This window comes from Cimex lectularius, unplaced genomic scaffold (assembly GCF_000648675.2).
Source record: "Cimex lectularius strain Harlan isolate CLEC.00 unplaced genomic scaffold, Clec_2.1 scaffold2, whole genome shotgun sequence".
Taxonomy (NCBI): Eukaryota; Metazoa; Arthropoda; class Insecta; order Hemiptera; family Cimicidae; genus Cimex; species Cimex lectularius.
This window is the reverse complement of record NW_019394219.1, coordinates 1,632,131-1,649,850: the sequence shown is the minus strand read 5'-3', so window position 1 is coordinate 1,649,850 and position 17,720 is coordinate 1,632,131. Positions and strand designations below refer to the sequence as shown.

At 35.9% G+C, this 17,720-nt stretch overlaps 1 protein-coding gene across 4 annotated transcripts in view; it reads left to right on the top strand.

Moving 5' to 3' along the window:
• LOC106663505 (protein apterous-like) overlaps positions 1 to 17,720 on the top strand; it is a 146,850-nt gene that overhangs the window by 106,978 nt on the left and 22,152 nt on the right. For all 4 annotated transcript variants that reach the window (XM_014388379.2, XM_014388380.2, XM_024230231.1 and 1 more), the window contains one exon: positions 13,799 to 14,226. In XM_014388379.2, the coding sequence (XP_014243865.1) occupies positions 13,799 to 14,226 (428 nt within the window). The remainder of the gene's footprint in view (positions 1 to 13,798; positions 14,227 to 17,720) is intronic.

The window sequence follows — 17,720 nt, the reverse complement described above, 5'->3', positions numbered from 1 at the left end:
CTGTAAGACAAATCATGAAGTCTTACAAAGTTGTCGTTATGAAATAAAATTGGAATGCGAAGCTTATATCAGAACGGAAAATTCACAAAACATTTTGGAAGTACATATAAATTCAGCGGAAAGAAAAACATCTTTTACTATCAGTTTTGGGAGATGGGTTTTGTATATGTATTTTTCTCCATAAGCTGAAATTTTGTTTCGCTTATTAATTTGTTAAACTTCTTAATTGCCCTTTTGTGAATTTTTTTTTAAATTTATTTATTAGCTATACATGATCTTATACTATACAAATATGTACATATGATTAATGTATCATAAAGCACAACACTAGCATTAATATCAGCACTGCACCGGTAGAACATATGCTTTGGGGAGCCAGCCATTTCTGGCACTCAATATGTATGTCTAAGGAGGTCCCGAGGCCACCGTCGGTTGAGGCGACGTGGCGGGTTGTGAGATCGGGAATGAGCAGTATGGTTAGGATGGTTCCAAAGGTTGGTGTGGAAGGTTTGGAATCTGGACCGGATCAATTCGTTGACAAAAGGAATGTTGAGGTCTTTGTGGAATGTGAGGTTAGTGACATAAGGTGCTTTGATAATTTGTCTAAGGACTTGTGATTCAGGACTGGATGCGCTGGATATTGGATGACGGCAGTCCCCACAATTCCACCCTTTATGTCCAAACTGGTCTTGGTAAAGTCTTGTACAGTGTTACCTTTGCCTTAATCGTCAAAGTCAATTTCGGTCTTAAAGTTTTCGTAGTAGTCAAAGTCTTGTATTAAGTTGTTTTTTAAGTCTTGTGTGGGGATTCCACGTCAGTCCGCTGTCAGTCCCAGGTAATTTGACTTGTGTGGAAATGCTATCTCTTTGCTGTTGATGTACAATGGCTGGCAAGACACTGAGTGTATTTTTCTTCGTTTAGTCTTGTCCTCCATTTTTACTCCAATCTTTGTGAAGTTTTGTAAACTGAAATCACATTCATTTAAAAATAAGTACATAAACGGTGTATAATAAATTGTGATATCTATCAATCAAGATTGAAAATTTTGTCTGGTCATTTAGGGATACTTGAGCTTTTAATCTAGCAAAAGAATCCAAAAATCAGTCTGGCAGACCAAAACAGGGACGTACGAAAACGACCAAACTACATACTGGGAATTGTTCAAAATGATTTTCGTCAGTTGTACCAATCATCTTTTCACAATTGCTTTTTATACCGATTTTTAAAAGAAGGAGGTGCTGGACTTTATTTCTGTAAGACCAGGTAAAAAAATTCCATGGAACACAAAACCCTCCCTTGTTACCGAGTGAAAAAACGCTATTTCACCCGTTCATTCCTTTCTGAACCCGCGGCAGGATATGCGACGAGCATAAAGTTCGGGTTAACCTCAATCCGGGTGTAGGATTCTTTTGTCCCCCCCTCGTAAAACAGAACGTACACAAACAAAAAAGTCCAGGGGCGCCCCCCGCGGTGGCCCTTTGTCAGCTTTCACAGCACGCCAGCGTTGTTTGTTTCTGTTTTTGTTTGCCGGCGAAAGGGTTGCGCCCGCCGAGGAGGCGTAACTCTTAACTGTAACCAAGCCTTTTCTAGGCAGACCCCACATACAATGTTTATTCATTTTACAATTCAATTCCGATTATAGCATAACGGAATCGTGATATTGTTTCTTTTTCGTTTACAACTGGCCGATCAAACAGTACTGCGAACGACACCCGGTCAAATCTTGCCGCCACCAGAGCTTACTCAACAATAATATAATTATTTCTTCTTTTGAGAACCAAATCAATCTGTTTATATATAATTCTTTCTATATTTGAACAATACTTCACTAATGCGTTAGATTCCATCTTCATGAGTAGTTCATTCGGAAAAAAGCTTGACCATTTGATTAGGCTGATTATATTAATTTTTAATTAACTTCCTTTCCAATATTGAATGCCAAATCAAAAATTTAATTCAGGAAATCCCCATTCTATATTTCCTTTGAGTTGAAAAAATCCGCCTTTGATCAAAGAAATTTTCCCAGATTTATTATAAAAACAGCAGAATACAAATTCACGTTTCATAACTCTTTCACACTACATCAAATGACACCACAAGAGTAGCACCACACTTTATGTGAGTATGATCATTAAATACTTGGTTCAAAATATATTTTTACATCTTAAATTGTATTTTTTCCAATCAACATATGTTTAGTATTTTACCCAGTCCCTGAAGATGACCCGAATAAAAGTCGAAACGTCGGCGAACAAATGAAAAAGGTATTTTTCTGCACTAACTCATTCTTGACCGCTCCTCACGACTTCAAAAAAATATATTATAAGTTCATTATATTTAGTGGTCTATTGATCAAATTACTTCTTTCAATTAATTAATCTTTTTACGTAAAGTTTTGGTTGAAATGACAAAGTTAGTGTCACGAGCGGATTCGAACCCACGACCTTTGGCTCAATTCGCCACTTGAGCTATCTTGACTTCAAGTGGTTAGAAGTTTCGATAGATCAAATGGTAGAGCAGCGGCGTATTGAGCCGAAGGGGGTCGGTTTGAATCCCGCTCGTGACACTAACTTTTTCATTTCAATCAAAATCTCGCATAAAAAAATATATCATAAGCTTGACTCAGCCTTCCAAAATCAAGACAAAAGTACATTTTTGTTGGACTTCCTTAGTTAGTAACTATTTTGGAAACATAACTAATGTTGTTGCTAAATTGTTCTCAGCTAAAGTTCAACTTCAGAAAATTTTGTTGTTTGAAAAAAGTCAATTTTCGTTCTCATGTTTTTGAATAAAAATTTAACAACGTTTTGAAGTGCAAACCATTAAACGTCCTTTCTTATGTACGGTTCTAACCCTCTTAATTTCGTTCTCTAAATAGCAATAGTGCCAAGTTATCACGTTTCAAGACATGGTTCAACTGGAAAGGAACTTAAATCGTGATTTAAACGGACTAAGCGACAAAATTTTGACTGATTCAAAATTTAGTGTATCAACTAAAACACTGAATCGTGAGAACCCGCCTTAACTGACGCCAACTCCAGTGATGGTTAGAATTCACAGTCGTAAAAACAACTAACCAACTAAACATAAATGACCTGATACCTTGAATCAGACCTGCTTATCTGATCAACCGCTTAAGAAGCCCAAGCCCCAGAATATAATATTGATTTGAGAAAATCAAACTATAAGTTCACGTGACAAAATTTCTCATAATTTATCAAAAGATGTTACAGGCAAATTAAAACTTCTATAGGTTGGTTCCAAATTTAAGTGAATAGATAAGAAATATATAACTTTGGGATAAAGACTAAAATTGGCATTGATACAATAATTACTGTTTAGCATTTACCGCATAAAATAATGTGTGATGATTAGTGACCGTTAATCGATAATTATTCAGAAATCGTGAGATGCGGTCTGGTGTGATGTAGGTTTCAAAAAAACGTTTTCTTTATCGTGCCAACGTTTCGATCTTTATTGAGATCATCTTCAGGGCTTGGGATTTATAAACATTGTTTACATACTTTGATTACTTATTGATACTTTGATTGAATATAAAAAATATATTTTGCATTGTATAAATTCACTTTTCCACATCCTAAATGTATTTGTTAAATGTAAACAATGTTTGTAAGGTTTGTTTCAGGCCCTGAAGATGATCTCAATAAAGATCGAAACGTTGGCACGTTAAAGAAAATGTTTTTCTGAAACCTACATCACACCAAACCGCATCTCACGATTTCTGAATAATTACATAAAATAATTTTGGTTTGTCAGATGCCAGTAGTAGCATTTAGTATTTACTATTTATTATAGTTTTAAGTCTTATTACACATATTAAAAACTGACCTAAATCTTTCAAAATCATAATTACATCGTGGTTTTGTTTTAATAGATTCCATACGTTTAACTTTACATATGATTAGTGGTAAATTATCTCTAGTTAATTAACCCAATTTGATTATGTGATGTTATAAATTAATTCTGTACAACACTGCACTTTTGTTTATAGGGGTTCTCTCAACAATTGATAGAAGTGTTTTGTATTTATTTTTCCAAAAGGACTGATAAACATTTGCATTTCGTGAAAGGTTTCCTCTTGTAACGTCCTTATACATTTTTTTTTTTTTTTGGAAAATTCTGTTTAAACTGATCTTGTTTTTAAACCTTTTGCTCTTTTTTCCTTTCTTATTTACAATTTCATGTTAGTATGTTGTGCTTTTCTATTTTGACGAGGATAAACCTGAAGAAACTTTTATTTACATTGTCACTTTTATTAGAACTTTAGAAATACTCACTGAAGAGGACGAAATAACGCTTTTGCAGTTGGAATGGCCAAATGGCGAAACGCTTCAGACTGATCGCAGCAAGGCAAACCAAAAACATTGGAAAGACCAAATGTCACGGTCATCACCCTGCAGAGCACATGGAGTCCAACATTTTTTTTTATATTTATACGGTTTCATTTTTTCTTAATTTGAAGAGGCAGTAAACATTCTTTCCTTTCTATCAATCTAATGCACTGTTGAAGTAGGCGCCGAAGTCGAGCATTTTTCCTCGTTGACCGTATTGCGAGATCCTCCTAGGAGTGGCGGTCGTCCTTCTGCCATTATCGACTCGGCCGGGTGCTGCCTACGGTCAACGCCATTAATAATTGATGTGCGTAATCCCGTTCGCGATCATTACAGTTATCCACATCTGGGCATTAACCCCGCCCCCAGGCCGCAGACAGCGCCGAGACCAATTAAATACACTTCAGCCGACTTTCCCACCAAATAAAGCCGGTGGATAAATCATAAGATTCCTTGCAAGGACGACGCAATAACTCATAGTTTTTTTCCAAATACCCCTTCAAATCGGCTTATTACGAGGTGAAAATCATGAGTCAACCGTTAGAAATACTAAATTCTGTAATTATTAATCCTTGTGCTTTTTTTGGTTTAACGATGTTTTCACAATAGCGCTTGACATTATCATACTATTTCATGTATGACACTGCTATTCCTTATCTTTTGTTTGATATGTTTTCTTTTAGTATAATTTCAATTGTTAAGTTGATATGTTATGCACAACTGTTATACCTGCCAAGTTAGTAGGTAGTTTTCAACCGTATTCTTCATCTTAGAACATCTTGGTCATCTGTTTTCGTCCTTTTATTAGAAATGTCTTAGGTCTCGTTTTAGATTTTGATAATGATAATAATTTTCACCATGATAAGAGGCTTGCAGATGTAGTTTATGCAATCAAACTGCTGATACAGTGAAACCTTGCTAATGGATTCATGGTCAATTTTGTCCTCTTTCGGGAAGGAGTGTCCTCTAAAGAGTATCATCTGACACATACACACTTAAGACGGAAATCATTATTAGAACTTTATCTTCTAGTGTTTGGCTAAGTTTTAATTTAAAAGCTAATGTTCTTATATTAGGTATCCCAATCTTCGTTACAATCAAGCACTTTTCTCTTTAAAAAAAGTAAGCTTCCGGTTCTCTTAAGTATAAATACATGCCATCAATACTTGTGCCCTAGAAAATCTTAAAAGAGGTTACACTGACAAAACACCTTTAAAAGATCGGAAAGCCAAGCAGCTATTAAAGCATTAGTGTGTAAAAAATACATCAAAATTAGTCAGTGAATGCATCCAACATCTCCAAAACCTGGGGAAAACAACAACTTGATGATATCTTGGGTGCCAGGACACAAAGGAATTTCGGGTAACGAAAAAGCAGACACCTGGCCAGAGGAGGATGTTCAAGACCGCACATAGCTTTCCAGAACCTATACTTGGGATTACAAAAATAATACAGAGTCCTTCATCGCAGAACGGATCCAAATAAAACAAAATGAGAAATGGATACTCACTGCTACATTTGGAGGGGGCCAGAATCATAGGAGTGATAAGATTTTTAACCGGTCACTGGCATCTGGTATAACATGGGCATATGTACGGATGATCCCATTTGCAGATTATGTAATAGAAGACACAGCTATCCTTATCATCTTCGAATGCGAAGCAACAGCCCAATGGAGATTTAACCTAGCTACAGAAAAATCTAGGGAATAAAATTGTAGTGGCAACAGTCAATGACCTAATACGTGTGAGAAGAAGGATTGGGTCGATTGCACTGAACTAGGGATCTTGGAAGGTGTAATAAACCAGAAGACTGCAGTGCCTGCGAGCACAAACCCCGCTTCCTAGTATCCGCAATATCTTCACCATCTGGTTCTCTCGAAGGGTTAGAGTGGGTGAAGAGAAGATAGGGTGATTTAAAATATATTAGGTCGATAATCTCTGTTTTAGTTGTCTCAGTTCCATGGACGATCTTCACCTGATACCTGTTTCACCTGTTCGTAAAATGTTTAATTATGAACGTGTGGTGATTAGTGACCGTTAGTCGAAGATTATTCAGAAATCATGTGATGCGGTCTGGTGTGATGTAGGTTTCAGAAGGTTTTGGGCACTCTCAACACGACACGCAAGAATGGCACACTTACGCAGAAAACAACACTTCGAACCCTGAAGATGATCTCAATAAAGATCGAAACGTCGGCACGATAAAGAAAATGTTTTTCTGAAATCTACATCACACCAGAACCACCACCAATCTCACGATTTCTGAATAATCTTCTGAATAATTAAATATGAAGGTGGAGAGGTTAACTAACTCAACTAAACGCACTAGTTCAATGACTCAATGATTGAGTCATAATTAGAAGTAATTTTAACAGCCAGAAATCGTTTATGTTATATAAGAAAAATGATGAAACTAATCTGGCCTGTGCCCTATTCATTGTACTGTTACAGGTTATAGCATGGCATGATAGTGTCCACTAACTAAACGTGTTAGGTACATAGAATGTATTTGAATCTGCCCTGTAAAAGAAGGTGACCTATATTCTGAGGAGTCCCTTATCAAAAGTTTCATAAATTTGTTTGATCATTGGCTTTCCTATCTGAAGATTTTTGTCATTTTGCCATCTTTAGTAGTGGGTTTGTACAATATATGCCCAATAAAAAGCGTCAGTTTTACATTTTTCTTTCAGTTAAAATCACAATGGTGGCCGGCTCGGGATAAAACAGGGTGACATCCAACCTATTCGAGTTTGGCTCCAGATCCGCGACAAGGAGACTTCAATTGAACAGTGATTAAGCCTTTGAATACTTACAATTAGACCTTTTCTATCTATTGACCAAAAAACTATTATACATTATTACAGACTTACCATAAAAATGTCTTTGTTCTCCTAATTTTAACTTCTAATGTAAAATTAATTGGAAGCCGGGTTTTCTCCAACCCCATGTCACGATCTTCCCGATTGTTTTCAAGTTGTATCCAATTACTGCCGAATGGTAAAAAAGGGGCGGTGCGACGGTGCTCCTCGGAGCCCAGACGATCAGTAGACTGTTGTAGCGTCCAATGTAATCAGACCGGGAACCCTATGTCTTCCTGTCTGACCTGCGGTAAATCTGGCCATGGGAACATTAACGTTTATCCGGGCCAAAACTGGCCGCGTTCCTAGGAAGCAGGGGTATTAGACGGACAAGACCTCCCGTCACACTGTTGTATCTATTATATGCACGCCACGACCGGAAGGGTAGTTTAGATTACGGAATCGACATTTTCGCTTGAGATGAATCCTATTATTTTCAAGATTTTAGCTAATCAAAGGGATTTTCTTCGAACCACGGACCAGATGGAAGTTGCAGGACTTCAGGAAATCTCAAATAACACATCTTTTTTTAATGCCACCTAAAGGAGTTCTCTCTCTTATGCAAAAGAATTTCAATGACCTAGAAGCACTTACCTCCTCGCAGGAAACGATTCTCCATTCCTTTAAATCCAAAGCGACTAGAAGTTTTTAAAAACACAACTTGAATTACACATGACTGCAAAATGTGCCATTCTGTGTACTAAACTGTTTTCTGTCACCGGATTTGTAGTACTTAATTATCACATAAAATTAATAAAAGTACGAGTTATATAAAGAAATACCCCATTTGGTTCAAATAAATTGTGCAATCCTATTTTTTTATTAACCTTGTAATTTTAAAACCTAATTAAAATTACATTTACATCCAAAATAAAAGGCATAAACACCCGAAATTAATTTATGTATTATAATCTAAAACAAGGGTTTTTCTTGAAAAAGATGAAAAACAAAGAACATTATAAGCATCAGTTTTCACGATACGTATATTTAACGCGCGTAAAATGCATTAAATTTTCAAAAATATTGAATGTAATAAAATATTGTTACTAAAACTATCTAGTAAAATTTAAAAAATATATAAAACTTGTAATTGTTTTGATGATCAACTTCAGCCTTGATGAAAGAAGATAAAACTTCAAAATGTCGACCAAGATTAATTAAAAACCATCAAACCAACAGCCGTTATTTAATTCACGTTACTANTCTATATATATCCCTTCTTTCTCACTCTTCCACTCTATGCTTTCATTTATTTATTTCCCTCTGCTGTCTGATGTTCTGATGTTGAATGCAAGAGTGGTCTAAATTGATCAAATTCTGCTCCATAAGTTCTTTAATCATTTCTTCTATCTCTTTTTATTTATTTCCTTTTCATTTTTATTAGGTCGTAAATGGTACTAATGATATGTGGACGTTGTTTATTTGTGTATTCATGGGTTTTTTCTTCTTGTCATTCTTATTACCATATTCCTATTCTTCTTCCATTTTTATTTCTTATTCTAAGCCTTGATTATAGTATAATATAATATTCTTAATTCATTCTTATTCAAAATTGTTAATACTATTCGTAATAAATTAAATCCACATAGCAGGCTTCATTCACACTATCCCAGATAGTGATTTTTTTTTTATATTTGGGGAATAAGCACCTCCATTCGCGTTAATAAATTACAAACGCACTACCTTAGATTACTGACTATTTTTGGGGTAATTGGACATGAGACTCTCCATTTACACTGATAAATACATTCGTTCCAATAAATAACACATATCACAAGCAGAAGGTACAAAGATCAGCAATCTGTGCCTGTTGCTGTATGCGTCCCGCAACACCGCTTATTTAATTATAAGATTCTGTTATTCCTTTCCTATGATTTTTTTAAAAATTAGCAATCAAAATAAGTATGAATATGAAAGTATGAAGTCTTTTAAAATCATCTTATTGTTGAAAATAATATTTACTTTCTTATGAGTTATGCTTTATATTATATTATTTTGAAATAGCAATAAAAATTGATCTTTATGTTCTGAGTTAATTATAAAACAATACACTGTCGTTACAAAAAACAATCGAAGATGGATTGATTATTTATTGTACAATAACTTTTATCCTGGGAGCAAAACCAAGATATTGCCAAACCCAACAGATTCCACATAGGTCCGGTGACAATCCAATTTAATTTCGTCACGAATGGTATAGGAACCGGGCTGGGTTTTGAATTTAGACGTTGGTCCGAGGTGTCCCGCAGTGTTGTGTCGAAACGATTTTGGGTTCGTGAGAAGCGTGACTCGGCTTCCAAAAGGGGAGGGTTTACGACGACTCTCATCGGAATGAAAAAAATATATATATAAAAAAACACTTAAAAGGGCAAACGTTGAAACTCAACTCTGTTATTTTAGTGGTAAAATATCTTTTCAGTTGACTTTCGATTGCCTTTGATAATTGAAATATGTTCAAATATCAAATTGGCCAACGGTCTGTCTTAATTATATAATTATGCCACGTTTGTGGAGAAGTGTATACATCAAATACTTTTTACTTTTACTACTATTTTTTGATTCTGCCCTAAACTTGTTACTATTTTGAAATTTTTGCAAAAAAATTTGTCCAGGCATGGAAATTGCTTGGCTTTAAGTTTTACAAATCATGGCAGAATTCTGAGATTTTTAAATGAGTTTCATCTAACTCTGCAGAAGGTGGACCTGATATTTAAGAACAATATGTCATCCTACGAGCTATTATTGCAAAACTAATATCGAACTGAACATCTGGGGTATAATTTTGTATTCAAAAACTCAAAGATAAGGCCATTTTGAAAGAAAAGAAAATCACAGTTCCTCTGAAAATTCACATCCCCGTTTGATGATTTTGAAACTATATAAGTTCTGAAACTTAAGGAATAGTGGGATACCTACCTTATGATGATGTTAACGATAATGATAGAATGCTAGCAAGCGGGGTTTTTATATTTTCCAAGAAATGCAGCCTTTTGAATCATTCTACTTTTCCTAGTTTCTTAGTTGGGTTAACTGACTCGATCCTTCTCTAAAATACTATGTCATTGACTGACTTTTCCTCCACATTGCACAACCTGCAAATGAGGTCATTGTTTATACCCAGGTAGATGTTTTTTCAGATAGCCCTATTTTGTCCCGCCATTTTACCCTTTTTAATTAACCATTTGTTTGCTAGGTTTGAGGGTTCTTTAATCTAGTTTAATATAGTTTAATATAGTTTACTGTTTCTTTGATTGTTCTTGTTATCCCAAATATAGCTTCTATGTTTTTCATATCTTCCTCTGGCCCAGTTTGCCTATTCATTACTAAGAAATCCGCTGTGCCCTGGCACCCAAGATATTACCAATTTGTCGTGTTTTTCCTGATTTAGGAGACTTTGGTGTGCATTCACTGACTATTTTAGATCTGATCATTTTATGTGCTAATTCTTTTAGGATAGTTTGGCTGTTTGATGCTAAAGCTCTTTTTGAAACTTCTTTTAAGAATTCTTATGGTAGAAGCATTAATAGCATATATTTCCGCTTGAAAGATCAGATGTACTTAACTAATGAGTTTAACTGTTCATATCGCTCATCAATAAGAAGAATGGTACAAGTCGAAAAACACCAAAAAACAGAATATCTAACTTTTTTACTATTTGGTTGTGTGATGCTACAGGATAAATGACATCAAGGCAGCAACACGTGTCACTTTTGAATCGGTGGGAACGAACTTTCTCCATTCGCAAAAAGTGGCATATCATAGTTATGTGTCCAGATTTATAGCATCGGTGTGTATTTATTAGTAAAAATGGCACGTTTCTAGTTAGGTTAGTTTTGAAGTTGTTTAGTGAAAGGATTTTAGCAACCCCGGAATAATTCACTGTTATTATAAAAACCGACACATCTTCATATAATACTCCTGCGTGTCAAGGGATCGCAATTTGATCATTGATATATTTACGATTTAGTGTTTATCTGCATATAACATATCTTTACATCACATGGACAAACTAATTCTAAATTCGTTGACAATCAACAAGAAATAAAGTGCCATCAATAATGGTAATGAAATCTATCAGTTTTCATATTCCACCTCTTTGACTTCAGGCAATAGTGTTATCGTTATTGGATTTTCTCGTTGCAATTTGATAATGGACAATGAGAAGAAAAGTATGATCTATGGTGCTGATAGTTCTGGCTCTTCTGATTTTACTAAGAAATCTGGTAATCATGAATGTTCAGGTTCAAAGTTGCAGATCGTATTTGTTAAAGAAAATCCGAATATTGTAAATACTGAATTATATTTTATGCGAAAAAATAAGCTTGTTCTTAACTAAACAGCATTCAAAGTTATTATGCTGCGTTTTTCTCTTCACTGTATGGGCAAAAAAGTTCTCATTTTAGTATTATTTTAGTATTCACTGTTAGAAGTATCGACCAATTTTTACTCACGAACACTCTGGATCAAGGTCTTGAAGACAAAAGCAAATTCAGTCGTTACTGCCAAACTTTCGACCTATTTTATGGTCATCAGGGCCTATATTAATTTCTCATTATGATAAACTATTGATAAATCAGTTGTACAAATATGTTTTTTGTAACGGATATTTATGCTTGTTTGTTAGGTTAGTACGTTGTCTGTTACTATCACAAAAACATTAATACCTTTGTCTTTCATTGGCCAGCATTATCATTAGAGCAAACTTTCTTAAATTACATAGCGTATATAAGAAATATGACACAATCCAAAAAGCGGGGATTTTTAAAATTTTGAGTTTTCGCATATACGATTTCTTCATACGGAATTTGAAGTAGTCTTATTGAAATTGAACAATACAGGCTTTCAGTTTTCTAAAAATTAAACCTTTTCATGATTTTACTACTCTCTTTATCGTTTCGGCTAAACAATCCTTTTCCATCCACAACCACAGCCTGCATATTTTTTCCTTTTCCGCGTAGTGTCAAAGAAGATTGAAGATTTTTCCATAACCAAAGGGTAAAATTAATATCATATTTGAGTAGATCAAATTATGGTTTCTTAATTTGTATGTTTGAACCTTTTCGTTTAAGCTCTACGATTGACATAGATGTTGTATAAAACACGGTTCCTCTTTCTTTTTCTTCTTCTTTTCTTTTTATTTTCGTCTCACACAGTTTGGGAAGGCTTAATGCATTCGCCGTGTGTCAGACTCGGATTGTGGCCTCTAACAAGACACGATTAAAACTCCAGATCCCGTGGGAATAGGCCGTTTCGGCAGTTAGTGCATTTGCATTTCCCCGTCTCGCAGGATTCGGTAGGACGCCTACAAATCTGTCACTTTTTCTTCTGGTACACTCAAGGGTGAATTGAAAAAATTGAGTGGTCGGATTTGATTTTTTTTTGTTTTTGATAAAAAAAAATTAAATAAAAATATAGATGGCATTGCTAAATGTTCTACCATAAGATGAGTAGTGTTCCAGGGGGCAAAGAAGTCATTAGAATGCTTGCTGAATAAACAATTAGTAATATCGATAAAAAAAATCAATAATAGGAGTATTCTCGATGGTTGTAAGATGTTAACTCGTGTTAACTCGAATAGTGCTGCGCGTAGCGATTAGTATAACCAAAAATAAAGCTACAACAGTCTTTGAAGTATCGTTGTTTGTTATGGTTTTCTTTTGTGTTAAATTGTAAGATGCCAGAAGTTAATAAAACAGGAAAATTAATCAACTCTTTCATTCAAAATGCTATCTATGCACTCGAAAATTACTAACAATTGACATGCTCCAATTCGTGCAGACATACCTAACTTGTATCCTAACGTCAAACAGACTACAACTTTATAAGATAAGAGATGTATCTATAATGAATAAGAGTATAAGGACAGGTCAGAAATTAACAAAAGAAATGTATTGATCTGATTAAATTAATGCATATTTAAGAATAAAAATACGAGTAAACAAAAAACAGCTGTTAAATTCATGGCTGCCTTGTTGGATACCTACGCCCTAACGGATAGCAATGTGACTACATTTTCGACTTAATAACTAACATTGGCACTGGGCTGTTAGATCGAGCAATGTTAAATACCCGATTCCTCGTCATCATTTTTCTCGATCTAATAAAACCTTAAGTTATATAACCAGGGTATATCTTTCCTCACAGGCTTTGAATGTGATTGAATTCTAAAGATATGAAAATCTGAACTCCACAATCTCTGCTTTATGCTGCCTGTCTTGGACCAATGTTATCTAGCCGATTCTTGCAAGTCTACACGATCATTTTTCTCGATCTAACACGACCTAACAGAGTTAACAGGGTTAACACAAAGATCGCGAATACCCCTAACCTCATTGTGATCTGTACTAAACGATGTACGTGTTACTGTATCTTCCAATAGTCCATTTCTTTTTTGTACATAACAATCAATCATTTAAAAAAATCGTGTTGTTTAAACCATACGGCACACTTAGAATTGTACTATTACGTGCTATACCTCATTTTCTTCGTTTTCAAATATCTTCCTTTTATATTACTTTCTTGCCTTATTGGAATCTGATGTTTTTCTAAATACTTTCATGATTTACATTGACATTTGTTGTTGCAGGTTGTTCGGTATGAAAAGGTGCGCGCGGTGCCAGGCGGCCATCCTCTCATCCGAGCTGGTGATGCGCGCACGGGAGCTGGTTTTCCACGTGCACTGTTTCACGTGCGCCGTCTGCTCTTCGCTCCTCACCAAGGGGGACACATTCGGAATGAGAGAAGGGGCCGTTTTCTGCCGGCTCCATTATTCGGAGCTGCCTCCGCTGTCGCCCTACCCTCCGCCTCCGCCCCAGCTGCCTCCGGACCCTCATTTCCCCCACCAGCCTGAATTCCACCCCCGGCTGGGTCCTCACCCTACGCCCCCGCTGCCGCCCTCCAACCCCGACCCGGTCAAAATGAACTCCTTCTTCAACGGCACTCCCGCCCCAAGGCAAAAGGGACGCCCAAGGAAGAAAAAACCGAAAGATCTCGAAGGGATGACCGCCAACCTGGGTAAGTTGCATTTATTTATTTTTTAGAACTGTCCAATTCCAAGTAGTATATTTAAAAAAATAAACTTAGGTATAACATTTAAAAAAATTGCTGATTACACTATTTACAATTCTAAAAGTTTTCTTACCAGACGCCAAATTGGTAGTTAGGTCTGCAAAATTGTCTATTTATGTTTATTTATTTATTTTTATTTAAATGTTGTCAAACCAAATATTATTGAAAATTGGTGAATTAAAAGCTCCAGTAGTAATCTAGAAATGAGTAAAAAAAAAGGTAAATATTGGATAAACCATATATGAAGGCAGAATGGGAAAATTGTGGATCTCTTACTGGATTGTTTGTATCGAGAGGATAGTTTATAGAAACGAGAGGACGTAGATGGATAAATAGATAGAGCGAGAGTGTGAAAGAGAGAGAGAAAGAGAGATGAGAGAGACAATTAAGTAGATGTAGATATAGATGGATATATAGAGAAATAGATATACAGGTAGATAGGACGAGAGTAAGAGAAGGACAGATAGTGAGAGTGAGAGTGAGAGTAAGAGTGAGAGAGAGAGAGAGAGAGAGAGAGAGAGAGAGAGACAGACAGACAGACAGACAGACAGACAGACAGATAGACAGAGAGAGGGAGAGAGGTCTGACTCCCTACATTGGAAAAGAGAGACAATTGTGTCAGACAACAGACAATTATTAAAGCTCTTTTAAAAAGTTGAAATAACCGATAAATATTACCAGTAAATGATGTAGACATGAACATTGAAAATAGAGAAAACGTAACAGATAGATAGATACCAACCAGATAGGTACATCATAAAGATAGATAAAAGTAATGGGAGGAAGTTAAAAACATATAGATGTTGAGATGGAGTGCCGGATACACAAACAGAGAAAGAGAGAGGGTGAGAGAGAGAGAGAGAGAGAGAGAGAGAGAGAGAGAGAGAGAGAGATCATCGATTGCTTCTATATTTCATCTGTAAAAAAACACTTACGGTCATAACTGCATAAATCGCTGACCGAGGAGGGGTAGAAATGGAAATTGTCATTCCTTTCCGACGGAACGGTAAACAAGCAATTGCAAGAAATTTTCATCAAGTTGTCAGCCCCAAGGCAGTCGGCCGTAAATAATCGTACACCGGGAGGGTGTCCGGACTTCAACATATTATGATTAATCAATCTTACACGTCCAGCTCCTGAGCGGAAGCAGATTTAAAAAAAACGTTAATAACATCTATCCACATTGGAACATGGTTTAGTTTTATGCGAAACGTGGGCGCATTGCGGCGATAAAAGAAAAAACAACGTAATTTTACACCCTGCATACTACTCAAAATGCAATCTAATGGAAAGTAACTTGTTCTCTAGAAATATTCGAATTTTTTGAAATGTTTTAAATGTATTTGTTCTATTGCCACGATCGAATTTCGGTTTGAAAATTCAATATAAAGTACAACAAGACTTTTAACATTTATGAGCAATCAAACTCATTAAGGAAGTACACTTCCCTCTTTCAAGCAGAAATACATGTGATGCTTGTCCCTGTAAAAACTTAAAAGAGGTTACACTGGTACACTGACAAAGAATCCTCATAATATCGGACAGCCAAGCAGCTATTAAAGCATTAGAGTGTAACAAAATTATATCAAAATTAGGCAGTGAATGGATCCAAAATATTCAAAACCTGGGGAAATTCAACAACCTGATAATATCTTGTGTGCCTGGACACAAAAGAAATTTTGGGTCATGAGAAAGCAGACACACTGGGCCAATGGAGGATCTGTAAGACCACACATACGAATTCTATACTTGGGAAAACAAATACAAATCCAGGATCTTCCATCACAGATCCAAATATAACAAAAGGAGATGTGGATAAACTCTAGGGGCGCTAGACAAAGTAAACTTATGCGAAAACGACCCTCATCAACACTGGCAAACTCACTGATGCAGTTGGAGAGGGCTAGAATCAGAGGAGTGATAGAACAATTAACTGGTCACTGGAGAAAACATCTACACAACATGGGCATATATAACAATGATTCCATCTGCAGATTATGTAATGAGGAGGAGGAAACAGCTCATCTTCATTACATAATCATCTTCGAATGCGAAATAACAGATCAAGGGAGACTTAACCTAGCATACAGAAAAAACCTAGGGAATGAAATTGTAGCAGCAAGAGTCAAAACCTAATACTTCCTTCCTTAGAAGAAGGATTGAGTCAATTGCACTGAACTAGGGAACTAGGAAGGTAGCCAGTAGGCTCACGTGCCTGGGGAGCACAAACCCCGCTTCCTAGTATCCTCATCACCGTCAAGATATCGTCAAAGACAAAAATAAAAAATGACAAAAACTGCATAAATTCAGAAAATCCACAGGATTTATGTTCAAAAATGAGCCCGCGACTGCCCCGATCATGGTTTAATAGGGGATCTAATGAGTTGTGGATGTTTGCAGCTCCCGACAGCTTTGATTGCCCACGCTTCCCGTATAGCAAATAACCTTAAGGTTACACGAAGCAATCAACTGATACGATGAATTCCGAAAGCAGTTTTATGACTGGCCTGCACGTCTCAATTTAATTTCCCAGTTACCTTCGAAGACACTAGAAAAAAAAACCCAACAGGTTTCAAGTATCAACAGGGCAATGATCATTGTCGGAAAGGGGCGGTGAAAAAAATAAAGGAAGTAAAGAGGCGTGAGAGCAAGGGTTCCACTTGAAGCGAATAACCAACAAACGACAACGACGAGGCAAAAAAAAGAGGGTGCGGGCAAAAAAGTCTTCTGTAAGGCGGTTTGAAGGCACGTGAGTCCATCCGACCACAGGCCTCGCCGCCATCCGATCGGTAGTTATCCTTCCGTGTTTTTCCTGGCGTTTTTTTATCAAGCACGTCTCCCCTTGGTGAGAATCGTTTATGGGATTTAAAGTCTACTCTAGAATTCGTAGGATAGACGGCACGAAGAATTTTCATTGAAGGTACCTCACCAAGGGTACGGTTTCACCGGTGTGACATCGTAGAATCGGTGTTATTGGTCATAACGGACATAATTCAACTGGACAGAAAATTTGATTAACACTTGTCAAAAGAAAGAGACCTGAAGTGGAAACTACTATATCATGTAAAACCTGTCTTTGGAAAGTATATTTTTCTATTTATAATAAATAATAGAAACTAGACCAAATAATTCAACAATACAATTACAATCCACAATTATGAAATACAAAATACAGCAAGTTTTATTAATTGTTTTTCGGACAAATCATCAATTCGAAACATGGCATCTTCTTTGAAATTATATTTAATGCAAAACCAATATAATCTCAGCAATAAATAATTAATTAATTACTTGTAATTCGTAAGTTTTGAGAGATGGATAAATAGATAGAGAGATAGACATAGACATAAATAGATAGACATTTAGATAGGTAGAGATAGAGATAGATAGATAGAGAGAGAGAGAGAGAGAGAGAGAGAGTGAGTGTGTTATATTTACTA